The sequence below is a fragment of the Cyphomyrmex costatus genome, unplaced genomic scaffold (assembly GCF_001594065.2).
Source record: "Cyphomyrmex costatus isolate MS0001 unplaced genomic scaffold, Ccosl1.0 scaffold161, whole genome shotgun sequence".
In the NCBI taxonomy this organism is placed as follows: Eukaryota; Metazoa; Arthropoda; class Insecta; order Hymenoptera; family Formicidae; genus Cyphomyrmex; species Cyphomyrmex costatus.
Window position 1 is genome coordinate 110,474 of NW_017275621.1, and position 13,797 is coordinate 124,270.

The following is a 13,797-nucleotide window of genomic DNA, read 5'->3' on the forward strand; positions in this document are numbered from 1 at the left end:
GCGCCTGCCGCGATCGAGGCACACGCGATGTCGATGTCGTTATCGATGTTGACATTGACATGTCTTCTCCGAAGCTTTAGACTTGACTGACGACTCCGACCACCGTCGAACGACAAATGACGACGACAATGCTGGTACTGACACTACTGACGATGACGATACTGATAACGGCGTCGACGACAACGCGATACAATCCGTGCATACGAGTATCGATGACGATGATGATGATGATGACAACGTCAGCGACGACGACGACGACGGCGACGGCGACGACGACGACGACGACGACGACGGCGACGGCGACGACGGCGACGGCGACGACGGCGACGACGACGACGGCGACGGCGACGACGACGACGACGACGACGGCGGCGACGACGACGACGACGACAGCAACGACTTCACGTTAAGAATCGTTATAACCTGCCTAAATTGTTCACCCACGTAAACGCATGTTATTCGAAACGCGCGTTCGTAAAACTAGGGTGACAAGTGTGAAATACTGTTCGCAAAAAGACATTGCTATCTACTGCGCGTGCGTCTGACGCAACATCATGAAGCGATGAATCGCCACAGCCACGGAGCGTTCAATCCTCGAACTATTGTTACTGTATAAACAGGCGGCAAATACAAACTGCACTTTTCTTCTTTCTCTTTGAAATTTATTTCAAAATAAAATTTAAAAATTTATTCATTAAAATGTTAATCTTCACATAAAATTAACCCTCTTCAAAAAAAAACAGATTACATACCTATGAAATTTTAGAAATTTTAATAATACTAAAGCATCACCAAGTCGAAACTATGTCTACTAATTCAAAAATTTACTATGGAGACAAATTATTATTTATGTTAATAAATGTATTACTTTTGTGTTGAAAAAATATATTGTTTCTTAAAAGGAACATTAAACATTTTGAGACCTATATTGAAAAAAATATATTTAATAAATTTAAGTTAATATATTTAAATATGTAAAAAAGATTATGCGTATCATTTTGCGATCTGAATAGTAAAAATAAAAAATCAAAAAACAATTACTCTATAAAAATTTGTTTTAAATATTGATTTGTAAAATATATCACTAACTTATAGAGATACTATTAAAAATCAATAATATATTATAGAAGTTTGTATGATTGTTAAAATTTTAAAATGGTTATAATCGATAATATTTTAATTTTTTATTTTAAACTGCAATTTATTTCTATCGTGTAAGTTTTTTGATTGTAAAAAAAACGTAGGGGGTAAACCCGGTATATACACCGCACCTATCAAAAACTTAATTTATCAATTATTATTTACTATGTTTAAAGCAAATTAATTATACCAATAAAAACTTTGTATCATCTACTACTATAAAAAAAAAATTCAAAATAATTTATTTTCCATATTAAAAAATAACTTTTTCAAACCCCTGCATTTTTTTTATCCTATGGGGGGGGGGGGGTAATATGACCACTCATATATGATTCATAAGAAAATCACAAATAATCTATAAATAAGATGTAAAATGACGACGTAACTTGCATTTGTTTATTAATATATGACAATTTTTATTGTTCAGAATGAAAATTGAAATACAAATAGGACTTAATAAAATTTTTTTAAATAGCTCCAAATCTTTGAAAATAATCTTTAAACGTTTAAGATTTATCAACATTTATGCATTAATGCAAAATATAATTGTTAGAATTAATAAAAACTTCTTAAAATAGAGCGTCTGTGCTGCGGCAGAAATTCCGTTCGCTAAAAATGCCGTATATCCCAAATAGATGGGATATATAAGACAGCTAATTAAACAAACAATACAGGAGCAAAGCACATGCTTTACTATTCCTCTATATACACATATGTATTGCAAAATAACTAAGTCTTTTACACGCTCTACAGTAATCATTTTATGTAGATTATAAATTATGATGGCACTACGCTTATTACAGTAAAAAATCGATTTAACTCGCAATAATTTCATTAATATTAACAGTAAAAAACTGAAATCATAACACAACATTAATATACCATAAAGGCATATGTAACAAAGTAATTAACGGAAAATTATCCCCACTCCTTCTATTTTTTCTGACTTCTGCGGCGTATATATCGGGTTTACCCTATATATGGTTTGTCAGCAATATGATACGATTATATCGTAAATATATTTCTATTTATGAAACATTTCTATAAGAATAAATCACGAATTTAATATATTGTATAGAAAGTTATAATTACGAGTATATTCAGATAATTATGTTAATCTATATTGAAAAATGTATAACAATAATCGATAATATTGATACTCTTCAATTATCTCCGAACTCTCTAAAAGCTCCATTGATAATCACAATAATTTATTCCAGATTGATAGTTATTTTTAATAATTCTTTGTTGATTAACAACATCTATCTGGAGCCTTAATTTAAAATAAACAAAGAAAAAAGATAAAAATATAAACAGTAATAGCCTGCTCGTTATTGAAAACACGATATAAAATTATAAATAAATAACGGTTAAAGACGAACGAATAATAAGTTATTATAAATATGTTAATAATTTTAATGTTCAATATATACATTGAAATGAGTGAAACTAGTTTCGACTTTACAAAGTCTTCTTCTTATTCGTTCATCTTTGGCTATTATGTTTTTTTTAATTTTATAAAAAAGATAAAAATCATGCAAGAAATACAAAATTCTAATGCAAAACAGTATATTATAAATTACAACTTTTTTAATGAGCTTTTGTTAATAAATTTTTTATCTCTAAGTATCTTTTTCTTGAAATGTACAGAATTAATTCTTATATAACTTTCTAAAATCTTTTAAAAATTAATAAAATATGATTTGATCATTTAATCCTAAAAAAAATCCATTAAAAGTTACGAACAATAAAGTTACAAAAATGTTTACTGTTGTTATCTAAGAATTATTATATGTTTCACTGTTTTTACTATTGTGTATATTGTAACTAAAATTTAAAGATAATTACTTATGTAGACAAAAAAATCGATTAACATGTATAAGAATCCAATCGTACAAGAAATGAATAAATTGAGATTGAATTATTTCCACAAAACACAAACTAACAATGACACTACACAACAATTAATGGTATAATTTCAACAATTTAAGTGTAACAATATATGAATATAACACATATACATAACAGTTACATTGTTAAATAAGAAATTATAATTGACATAATATATCATTGTAGTTCGTGTTACGCGGATGTTTTTAGAATAAGAATAAAGACTATAATTTTGCTTTATGTGTGTGTATATATATATATATATATATATGTATAAAATTTCGCAATAGTATCCTTCTACTTAAAAGTTAATTATAAAGCAAGCATTAATTATAATTATATCTTGTTCAGCCGTGTTGAATAAACACAGATAAACATGCACATTGAAAATTAGAACTACTACTACAAAATAAATATAATAACATATATTTTACAAAATCATGTCTAAGTATATTCTCCGCGTATATCTTTAGAAAATGTGTGTGCTCAAATCTATAGAATAACTTTCTACAGATCGTCCGTAATTATCTAATTACACGAAACAGCTGCTTATATTTAGCAAACGTTAGATATGCACGATGAAAGCGTAAAGTTAAATCAATTTTCGCACAACACAATGTCAACTAATATTAATTACTAATAATTACTAGTCTTGGATGCCGCCGTCTAGCAGCATCATCTTTTGGCTCCTAATATTGATACTGCTTTGGGATGTGGAGCGTATATAAAGCTCCTCCTCGATCAAATCGAGAGCAACACTTTCAGCAAGATCTTCTACGAGTACGTATCGTTTCAGCAGCAACAAAGAAAATCAAGGTACGTACATATTCTGCAGATCCTTTTTATACTTCAATTGAGAGAGGGAGAGAGAGAGAGAGAGAGAGAGTCAGGAATTGTTGATTTAAAATTAAATTTTAGGATAAGGAGTATCTTTTTAAAATTGTTTGTAATAAGGCTCTATCTGTTTAAAATTTTTATATTTCAGCAAGTTTTCTTCTTTAAAAGAATTTTAATATTTCCTGCGAATAGTGTGTGTAATTTGAAAAGGAAATTATCTGTTTTATCCTTAGTAGATACATGCGTTAAAAATCTTCTTCACTTTTATCGACACTCAATATAATATCAACAATGGATAAAAACTAAAAATATTGCTGCGTTGATAAAAAAAAACTTAATGTGTGTCTCAAAATTAATAACTTTTTACTACAACATTTTTCAAATTCTATGTCCGAATGACTCTTTAATTAGGATGGTTTAAATATGTAATTCCTAACTTATTTATTTTCTTTCCGTGTTATTTTAGTTTCAATTTTTTATATTCTTTAAAATTATGTCACGAGTTTTCAAGTTTGAGCATTGCAACTTTATACAATACAATATAAATTTTATCTCTTTATCAGAATTGAGACACTTTTCTACTTAAGAGCAAATGAGCTACAAATATTGCTTTTCCACAAAAATATAGTATAGTCTTTAGGGTCAATTTTCTTTCATTATCTTAAAAATGCTATTTTTACTTGTATTATTTTTCTATCAACGCAGCTATATGTATAATTCTAAGATAAAACACACGAACGTGAGAAACCTAAAATTTCTTCAGATGGCGCGCGACGTTCGAAATTTATGGACTTTTATCATAACTATACATAGGCTATTCACACAAATTATTATCATTTTTAAACTAATAATTGTAAGGATGGGAATAGCTATTGTTTCGATTGTACTAACACATTACATAAATAATGACTAAGTGCTTCTCATGTATTACACTCATGTGATACATACAATTACTACACGGTGTGGATTAATATAGGTATATGTACGAAACTATCAATTGTCGGCTTGAGTTTATTTTTCTCTTTTTCTATTATGTGCAAAATTAAAGAACAGTCTAGTTAATATACAGAAGTTAGTGGATTTATGTACATTGTGATTTTATCAGTATGGACAGACTTTGATCAAACATAGATAAATTTAATAGTAGTTATTAATTTATCAAATACTTTATTAGCATGTGGAGTTATTAATTTGTTTAACATAATGAAAAGAATATGTATTAGGATCTGAAACAAGTGATTATATAGTTGGAAATTTTTTACTTTAATTTTTACGATTGTGAATTAATCGCCAATTAAATTATTTAACTAATTTTTTTTATTAAATGAAAAGATGTCTAATCTAATTGAATAGCTAATCCTACAAGCCAATGTTCAATTTGAATAAGATTTGAATTTTATTAAAGAACGGCAATTTTTTTCTCGTATAATTTTTAATAAATTATACTGCACCAAAGAAACTTTTTTGCAAAACAAATTTTTTAATGGATAAAATTTAAAAGAGACTAAATTTGAAGTAAATGGTCATATTATTGTTATATTATTATAGTTACTTTCTAAATAAGATCAGTATTATTTCGTAAACGGCGTTTAACGAAAGAATTCGATCACTGCTATTGTAAATTACAATTTCGCGTATCGTGGGAAGATCGCGTAATACGAATAATATAGAAGTATCAATAGAGAAAATGATGGATAATGGACACATAGACTTACGGGAATGCGTAGAAACGGAACAATCCGGTTACCAAGCTAATGGATTACGAAACGTACGACAAATTGCCCGTCAGCGTGAAATGGAAAATCCACGATATATCGTACCTTCGACGCAACGTGCGCGGAGAAATAAATTGCTTCTCTGACATTTTCTAATTTTGTTTCACGAAATGAGCGCGCTTTAATGTGTATTCGATAAAAATTCCAGACGTTAGAGGATATAATTATTTCGTGATCGCATATAGTAATCCTGTTTAATTAATTCCTAATTACGTCAGTTAATCGGCTGTGCTTTGCGTAATAAATAAAAATCCACGATGTCGTAAAAAGATAATACTGTTTTTTGCAGAGTAGCATTCAGATAAGTCCTTATTCGTAACTAATTATTTTGTTTACTAATTGAAACAGATGTTAATATACGCAGACAAATATATTGTATTTAAATATTAACTACTTGTGTTTTTTAAGTATTTTAAAAGTTCATATATTCGCAAGTCCATCATAAAAGTTCGTTATGAGTATCAAATTTATTCAAAATGTGTTTTGAATCCTAATAAGTTTAACACTTTAACCAAGATTATTAAATTAAAACAAATTCAATTTACTCATTACACGTATATAAAGTTGTAACTTCAATAAAACTTTATAATATTCTTTAAAGAAAAATAAATTCTTATTTTAAGTATATATGATAATGAGTTGTTTGTTTCTTTCGAAGATTTGTAATAAGTACATTTTAAGATTATTATCAAGAAAATTCTTTGTTAAAAATAATCGTTACTTAAAAAAGAGAAAACAAGACTGACTGAGCACTTTATTTCTTAGCGGTAGAATGATATTTTTTTCTATATGAAATGATACGAGAGAAATAGTTTGTCAATCACTATAGCAATTTTAAAAAATTGCTCATACAACCTCTCTATTTCTTTATTCCATTACAAATTAAACATCGGTTAATATTACCAGTGGACGCGATGCGTTGTTCACGTTTGTGCAGCAGCTCAAACGGCTGGCATGCTTCATCCCTATGCTAACGGAGATGCTGGTCACGTCTCTTATCCGCTCGGACACTTAGTAGCACTTACGCTTATCTTAATGACCAGGGACGCTCGTAGCGTTAATGGTCCTCTTAAAATTAGCGCGCGGAACAAAAGTCGAGCGCGCGCTGAAAATTTTTCAAGAAATGAGTTTGTCTGGTACTACACGAGTCGTTAATCCGCGCGTCATCCTTTTTTAATGAATATGAGAATTTAAAGAGATCGATGTAAACATGCGATCCGCAAGAGTCCCTGGTAATTATCGTAATCGCCCACTTCGGTATATCTAAAGATTTATGCTTCCGCTAATTATAAACGAAGGGATATTTTCAAATATTGGATAATTTATTTTATTTGCAAGTGTCTTGAAAATACAGAAAAAGGAAATGATTTCCGATAAAATACACTTGAAATGTCACTCCGCTGCATTGCGCTGTCCGTTTGCGTCATCATTATTACCAACGACTGGCGTTCGAGTGGTGTGTATCAAAAATGATATCCCCTATACGAAAAAAAACCGCGCAATAGTAGTAGTGTAAACTTGCGATCGTGCAATTTTAAATTGCACGGCTTCGTACGGATCGTTGCCTCGTCAAGTCTACCGTGACAGTTAGGTAGTCTATTGTTTTTCCCTTCGCACTGAATCGTTACGAATGCGAGCACGAAGGCTTCCTCTTCCTATCTTAACAGCGAATCAAACAATTTGATTACAATTACATGAGATTCCGCATTTGCGACTTTAATTTAAAAAGGTTTATTGTTAGCTAGCGATATATTAGAAAAATTGTAATTGTCTCAGTGACAAGCTACTTGTCTCTTTCACACTTGTCTTTGATCGTAATGGATGGTCTATATATAATCTACTTGATTTTGGAGCTCCGGAAATCGGCAGAATGTAAATTCGCTTGGTAAAAGTGAAGGACTGTTTTAATAATATCCGTCGAATTATTCAAGCGTCGCTCCTGGCTAGTTATCGACTATTGCTCTACGCTAATTAACGTTTGAAAATCATTAGTCGTTTTTGAAAGCTGCCGATAAGTGCCAAGTCGTTCGTCCTTGCGCAATTATTTAACGGACTAATACAGCGAATGTTTAAAGAAAAATTCATTGCACGATATATCGATTGTTGTGCCCTCTAAACTTTTCTCATTTCTATTATATGTTCTCGATGATAAAATATTTTTTCCACGCACCGTATTTGTCTTTCGCAGATGGTCACGAAATGTGTATTCGTCGTTTTCGTCCTGTCGTTGACCATAAGTACCGTTCTTTGCCAAACTTTCCAATACAGTCGTGGATGGACCAACGGCAAGAGATCCGAGTTCCCAAACTCGTTGGGTGTCTCCAATCCAGGGGACGAACATTTCACCAACGGCGAATTCAAGAAACTGAAGATGCTGGTGTATGGGAATATTGATGAACAAGTAAGAGCTTTCGAAGTATTGTATAATTATAAGATTTGTCGACGTTTACGCCTATTATCTTCTTCCGTTCAGTGAAAAAAGGCGATAAAATCAAGTCGATGCACATCAAGTCTAATTACAAAAATCTTGAAATAGAACTACTTTAAAACAATAATGGAGGAACAGAGTGTATCGTAGTACACGTACATATTTGTTAAAATATAATTAATTTTGACGTGATAGTCGCAGATAAGACAAAGAATTTTGTTATTTAAAAAAAATAAACATTTCTGCAAATGTTACAAATGTTGTTTTAACACTGATTTAAATTAATCTATTAATATCTTCTCCATAGCCGCTGTTGATGCATTGCGACTTTGTGGACAATGGAAAATTGAGGAAATTCGGTCACATGGATAATTATGTTTCTCAGTTGCGGGAAAAGGGACCGAATGATGGCAATTACTGAAACGGACACTGGGAATGGTAGTCGTCACACGATAATCATAATTGCTTCAATAAAATACTCAGATACGTAATTTTAGAGGCGCTTTTTTTAGATTTAATCAAATCAGAATAAATTATTAATGCATAAATCTAAGTTCTAATGATTATTCACAACCATCATATCCCTTATAATCAACGCGGAAACACGATGCTTACATCTTAGAAGAAAAAATAACGTATAGTCAATACATTGTGGATACTGGAACTGTTAGAATTATATGATACATTTGTACGGTTATATCGCCACCGTTTCTTCGAGCTTGTCTTGAGTTGTGACGGCTAATTAAGTTTCGCTCTCTTAATTGGACAGTCGGTCGATGGAATCGCGGACCGTCGTTGGTGGAGTACTCGCGGGGGGAGGGGGGGGATTTTGTCTGTCAACGGAAGATGGAGTGAAACCATGCCGAATGGAGACACCCGCTGAGTCCGTGGATTATCCCTACGGACAACTTATCTTCCCACTGCAACACGGACTCCTATATGGCTCCGAGTACCAGAAGCCGGGACGATAAGGATCGTTTGAACGAAATAACAGATTAATTTTTTATCGAATCTACGATTCGATTAGAGCCGTTTTCATTCGGATTTCGCGCGTTAACGTCTCGGCGCCGCCTCGAAAATATGGAGCGTTCGTTACGAGGTGTTCAGAAAGCGCGCGGCATATACGGTTGCGTATAGCCGTTGTGATAATCGGCAACCCCATTCAATTAGAGATCAAAGATCAACGTCGATATTCGGGAAGTTCGGCAACGCTGAGGATTATTGGTCGATGACGTCGATAGGGCGTACGTAACTATATCGCATACGGCTAATGCGCTTGAAACTTAGCTGTTAATCAGAAACCAATTACTGGAGGCGGGACGAAATGAGTTTAATCGCATTAAATATTAAAACGTTCTGACGATATCGTCGCGCGCGCGCACGCCTGTTTGGTGTATACCCGGTGTCTCCGTACAGTATGCACGAGTCAGTCATCACAGGGTAGCACACACCAGCACGTGCCACGGCCGTTCAGCCATTTTCCTGTCTTAATACCCACGGGAGTGGCCAGCCGGCAACCATATCGTGCACCCTTCGCCGAGTACCTTGCATCGAATCTTGAACCTGCGAAAGTACAATGATCCAAGTGTCGCAACAGTCGGATTCTTTATTAGAGCTTCGTCAAAACTTCAGCTGCGAAAAATCATGGATACGAAACGGATAACGTTTCTGAGAGAAATTCCATTAATAATAATTCATAAAAATGTTTGGCGTAAAATATATTGACGAACAATTCGCTTTTATTTTAATAAAACGTCTTGCGAGATGATTATCGCGATATAAATACGCGTGTCGGAAAATTATCCTCCCTTATATATATCGCGACGATAAAGGCTTGATGGCCGGCAACTTCCACAGTCTCGTAAAATAAATAGTGACGATCGCGAAATACAACCTGTCGAGGAATAATGTAAGACTTGATGGAACCTCGTTGAATATACGAGTCGTAACTTGAATGATGTACGATCCATCCCTATGTCTCTTATAAGTTTCAACATAATTCCATATATATATATATATATAATTATATACATATAGTATATTTATTACGTAGAATTAGAAATCGTGCGTGATTATCTGAAATTAAAACGATAGATATTATAATGGTAGAAAAGATCGTATTTCGAACGTACGGTGATTTTTGACATTATAAAAACCACGTCGAAGATTATAGTTTAGGTATATACAGCATCTTTCGAAGATCTCGAGGATTATCTCAATTACGGAATTACGCCGGTCTCTCTGAAATTTCTGCGCCACTCTCGCCGCACAGATACACAAAGTGCGAACGAAACGAATTCCTATTAGCGATAGAGAAACAGAAACGTCGGCGCGGTGAAAAGCGGGCCCGACGGCTCCCCGGTATAAATACATAAAATCGGGCAATCATCCTAAATGGGCGCCTCGCTACCGGATCAGGAGCGGCTGTCGCCTTTTTCGAGCTGTCGTCTGTCGCCTGTCGTTTGTCGCGCGACAAGGGAGCGCGCAATTCCAGCGCCGCACGTAGTTGAAAACGAAAAAGCGTGAAACGACGGAAAAGCGTTTGACAAGTACAATTTCCGTCTCTGACACGTCACGCTCGCTCGATGCTTTTATTACTTTCGCTTGTGTCTCCCTCCACCCGTCCTCCTCTTGAGGAGATACGTTAACGTTTATCGTATTGTCTCGCGTGCATCCGAAGTAGATATATTAATTTATTCGCAAGATAGACGCTACAGGGGGTAGGTAGCGTATAAAATGTCATACCATTTGGTATCCATACGATGTTGCATTTATTTTTAAGAAAATTGGTACACAGAATGGATAGAATTCTGTGGAACTTGTGAGAATTGATTGCCAATGCATCAACATTTTCTGCACCATTCTATTTGTCCTTTTATCTCATCAAATTATTCGCGAAAGAGTGTTAAGATATAATTTTTTATTAACCCTTTTTCGCTGGTCATGAAATGTTGCGCCTTCCATCAATAATCTGGGTCTTTGAGTTTCAATGCAATTTGCAGATTTTTGTTACGGACAATAAAAGTCTGAAAAAATTCTAGCACATTTGTGAAAGTCGAGTTTTTACTATCATAAAAGTTGGATTGTATCTTACTTATTTTTTACAGATTGTTTATCTACTAGATTTCACTCAATTAAAAGATCTATACCTTCAAAGTCTAACTTGACCGACAAAGGCTTAATATTGTGTTCCCCTTTTTTTTTTTTGCTCGGTTTGTGATGTACACTTTTCTCTCTTCAGCCAGGTGACCTTCATAACGCGAATGTTATTCGCTCGTTCCTAGTGATTCTACATCGTCGATGGCTGAGAGGAACGAACAGACGTGATCGCCGTCTGTCTGGCGGCGTCTATCCGAAAAAAAGCGGTTTCGATTTTAACACGGCTCGACCGTGTTCCCGTAGCGGCGAAACCGCAAACGATCGGAAATAGAGAAACTGCTTCGCAAGATAGTTGCGGGGAGACCCGTTTTACGGGCAGGAAATGAACGGTGCTTCGACACTGTGTTTTAGGAAACGCGCACGAGGGCACTTAACCGCCATGAAAATTGATTGGCCTCCTGCGTCCGATCAAAATACCACCCAACTAGGTGTTGCGCCGTTCCCCGAAACGGAACCGGAATACTTTCCCGCCGGAAGATCACCGGAGCAATCATTTTACTTTTCTCGGAACAACGCTTCTCCATATAAAATGAGGATCTTTGCTTACAAAAAGATACATTTTCCAAATCTGATTATTCATGGGGTATTTTTTTTCGAACAGTTTCTGCCAGGAAATCCCACACGATTTTGCTGAAATATCTAAAAATCTAACTAAATACAATAATCTAATATAAAAATCTAAAAGTAATTTCATTAAACTAATTATTAAAATAATTAAAACAATATATAAGAAGCTCAGATTGATTTTGCTAGAATTTTAAGTTTCCTGTATAATTATTCCAGTAATGGTTTAACAAAATTATTTTCAGATCCGCATCTACTTTTTAGATACTTGAACGAAATCGTTATGCGCCTGAGTTTGATTGGCAATTTAAAGAACAGGCGTATTAAATTCCGAAATTATCTCTGGAAACTCCTGCATATAACGTCACTATTTCGCGCACAATAATCCCGGAAATATCTTCGGGCGTCCGACGAGCGTGTCGCGTTGGCGGATTTATTTTTCATCGGAACTATCAATTTCCATAAGCGCGACTCTCGTTGTTCCCGTCGCGAAATTGAGCCGCCATTCGACGATGAGGCGGCGGCGGCGTGGAAAAAGCATAGCACGTTCGCGTTCGCTCTCTCGCGCGAAGCGCAATCACAATAAATTTCCTACGCTCGTATAAATATGGCAGCGCGCCGCTCATGATTTTATAAACGCGCTTCGCGTGTCGTGTACATATGTACATACGCACGCACGCACGCACGCACGCGCGTGCCCTGCGCGCGGGATAGATACGTTGTATAACGTATATATACGGAGCGCGCAGTGCTCAGAAATTGCGATCAAACGGAACGACGTTATTAACACCGCTTCTATATATTCTCTACGGACTCATCTTACACCGCGCCGCTCTCCTCCAAGTGAATTATTTCGTTGAAAATTTTATTCGCGTATTCCCGCCCCTCCGATGCCACGCCGATATCGCAGGAAGATCGACGTGTTATTAACGGGTCTCTCAAGACAAACGTTCCCACGTCGTCGTGCGTACGCACGTTCGGAATCAGATAGCCGGACAAAGCGGCTCTGATATTGCGTGCTCTCGGGAAATTAGCAAATACGAATCTAATTAACCGCGATGCATGAATAATCCCGCGCGTAACGCGTTATCTTCGGGTATCAGATGAGAGCACCGTAACGCCGGAAATACGATTAATGAAAATCACAGATGATATAGGAACGGAAAATAAACGCGTTTCAAAAATCATGTATGCTAGAACGGACGCTTTCCGATAGGTCGAAATCTCTCGCTATTTTGTCTGTGCTTTTCATTGAGTCAGTTTCCTGTGGCTCGAACTGGTTATATAGTACGCACTTTTGGAGCTTAAAGTGAGACAGTCATATGTTCGATATTATGGTGAAAATGAGAAAGGGGGTGCAGGAATTACAGAAAGCAGCAGACCCATATGTTTCCGGCTTAAGCGTCTTTACACGGAAAAACGCGCCCTCGTTGAGGAAGAAAACAGCCGGAACGAGGAGGGGGAGAGAAAGAAGAGCTGATGTCGGATTAGTTTTTAATTCGAGTCACATCCCTTTCTACGCGGCTCGGTGGCCATGCGAAACGACGCTACGCCATATCGAGAGGGGTGGCGTGTGCGTGCCGAGCGTGTGCATGAGCGTAGATTAATTTCCAGGGTGCGCGCCGCGATTCGGCCGGGGAGGGCAATGAGTAGTAAACGGCATCAATAATTTGCATAATTCCGCGTCGATTTGCGCGTGACTCGCGAGATTACACGGTAATCCGCGCGCCGGCACTTGGGACTTACAATTTTCTCGAAAAACGGTATTATTTACATGTTTCACTCCGTGACGGAACGACTGAATACACTTCGTTAACGTAACGTAAAGCGATATTAAACGATGGAGATACGTTTCGAATTTCCTGTGCCCCGCGGGTTAATTCCAGAATGAGAGACAGAGAGAAGAGTATATATATTTTCAAACGCCAAGATTTTCCGCAGAATGAGGTGGAAATTGCTTCGAGTGCGTATTTCTATGTCATTATCGACACGATTTTATACTTG

At 35.4% G+C, this 13,797-nt stretch overlaps 1 protein-coding gene across 1 annotated transcript; it reads left to right on the forward strand.

The window, feature by feature from the left end:
* The first annotated feature begins 7,830 nt into the window (after positions 1-7,830).
* On the forward strand, positions 7,831-8,567 carry Crz (corazonin). The gene is made up of 2 exons (XM_018536898.1): positions 7,831-8,043; positions 8,378-8,567. The coding sequence occupies exons 1-2, from the start codon at positions 7,831-7,833 to the stop codon at positions 8,489-8,491; spliced, it is 327 nt and encodes a 108-aa protein (XP_018392400.1). The 3' UTR covers positions 8,492-8,567.
* The last annotated feature ends 5,230 nt before the right edge of the window (positions 8,568-13,797 follow it).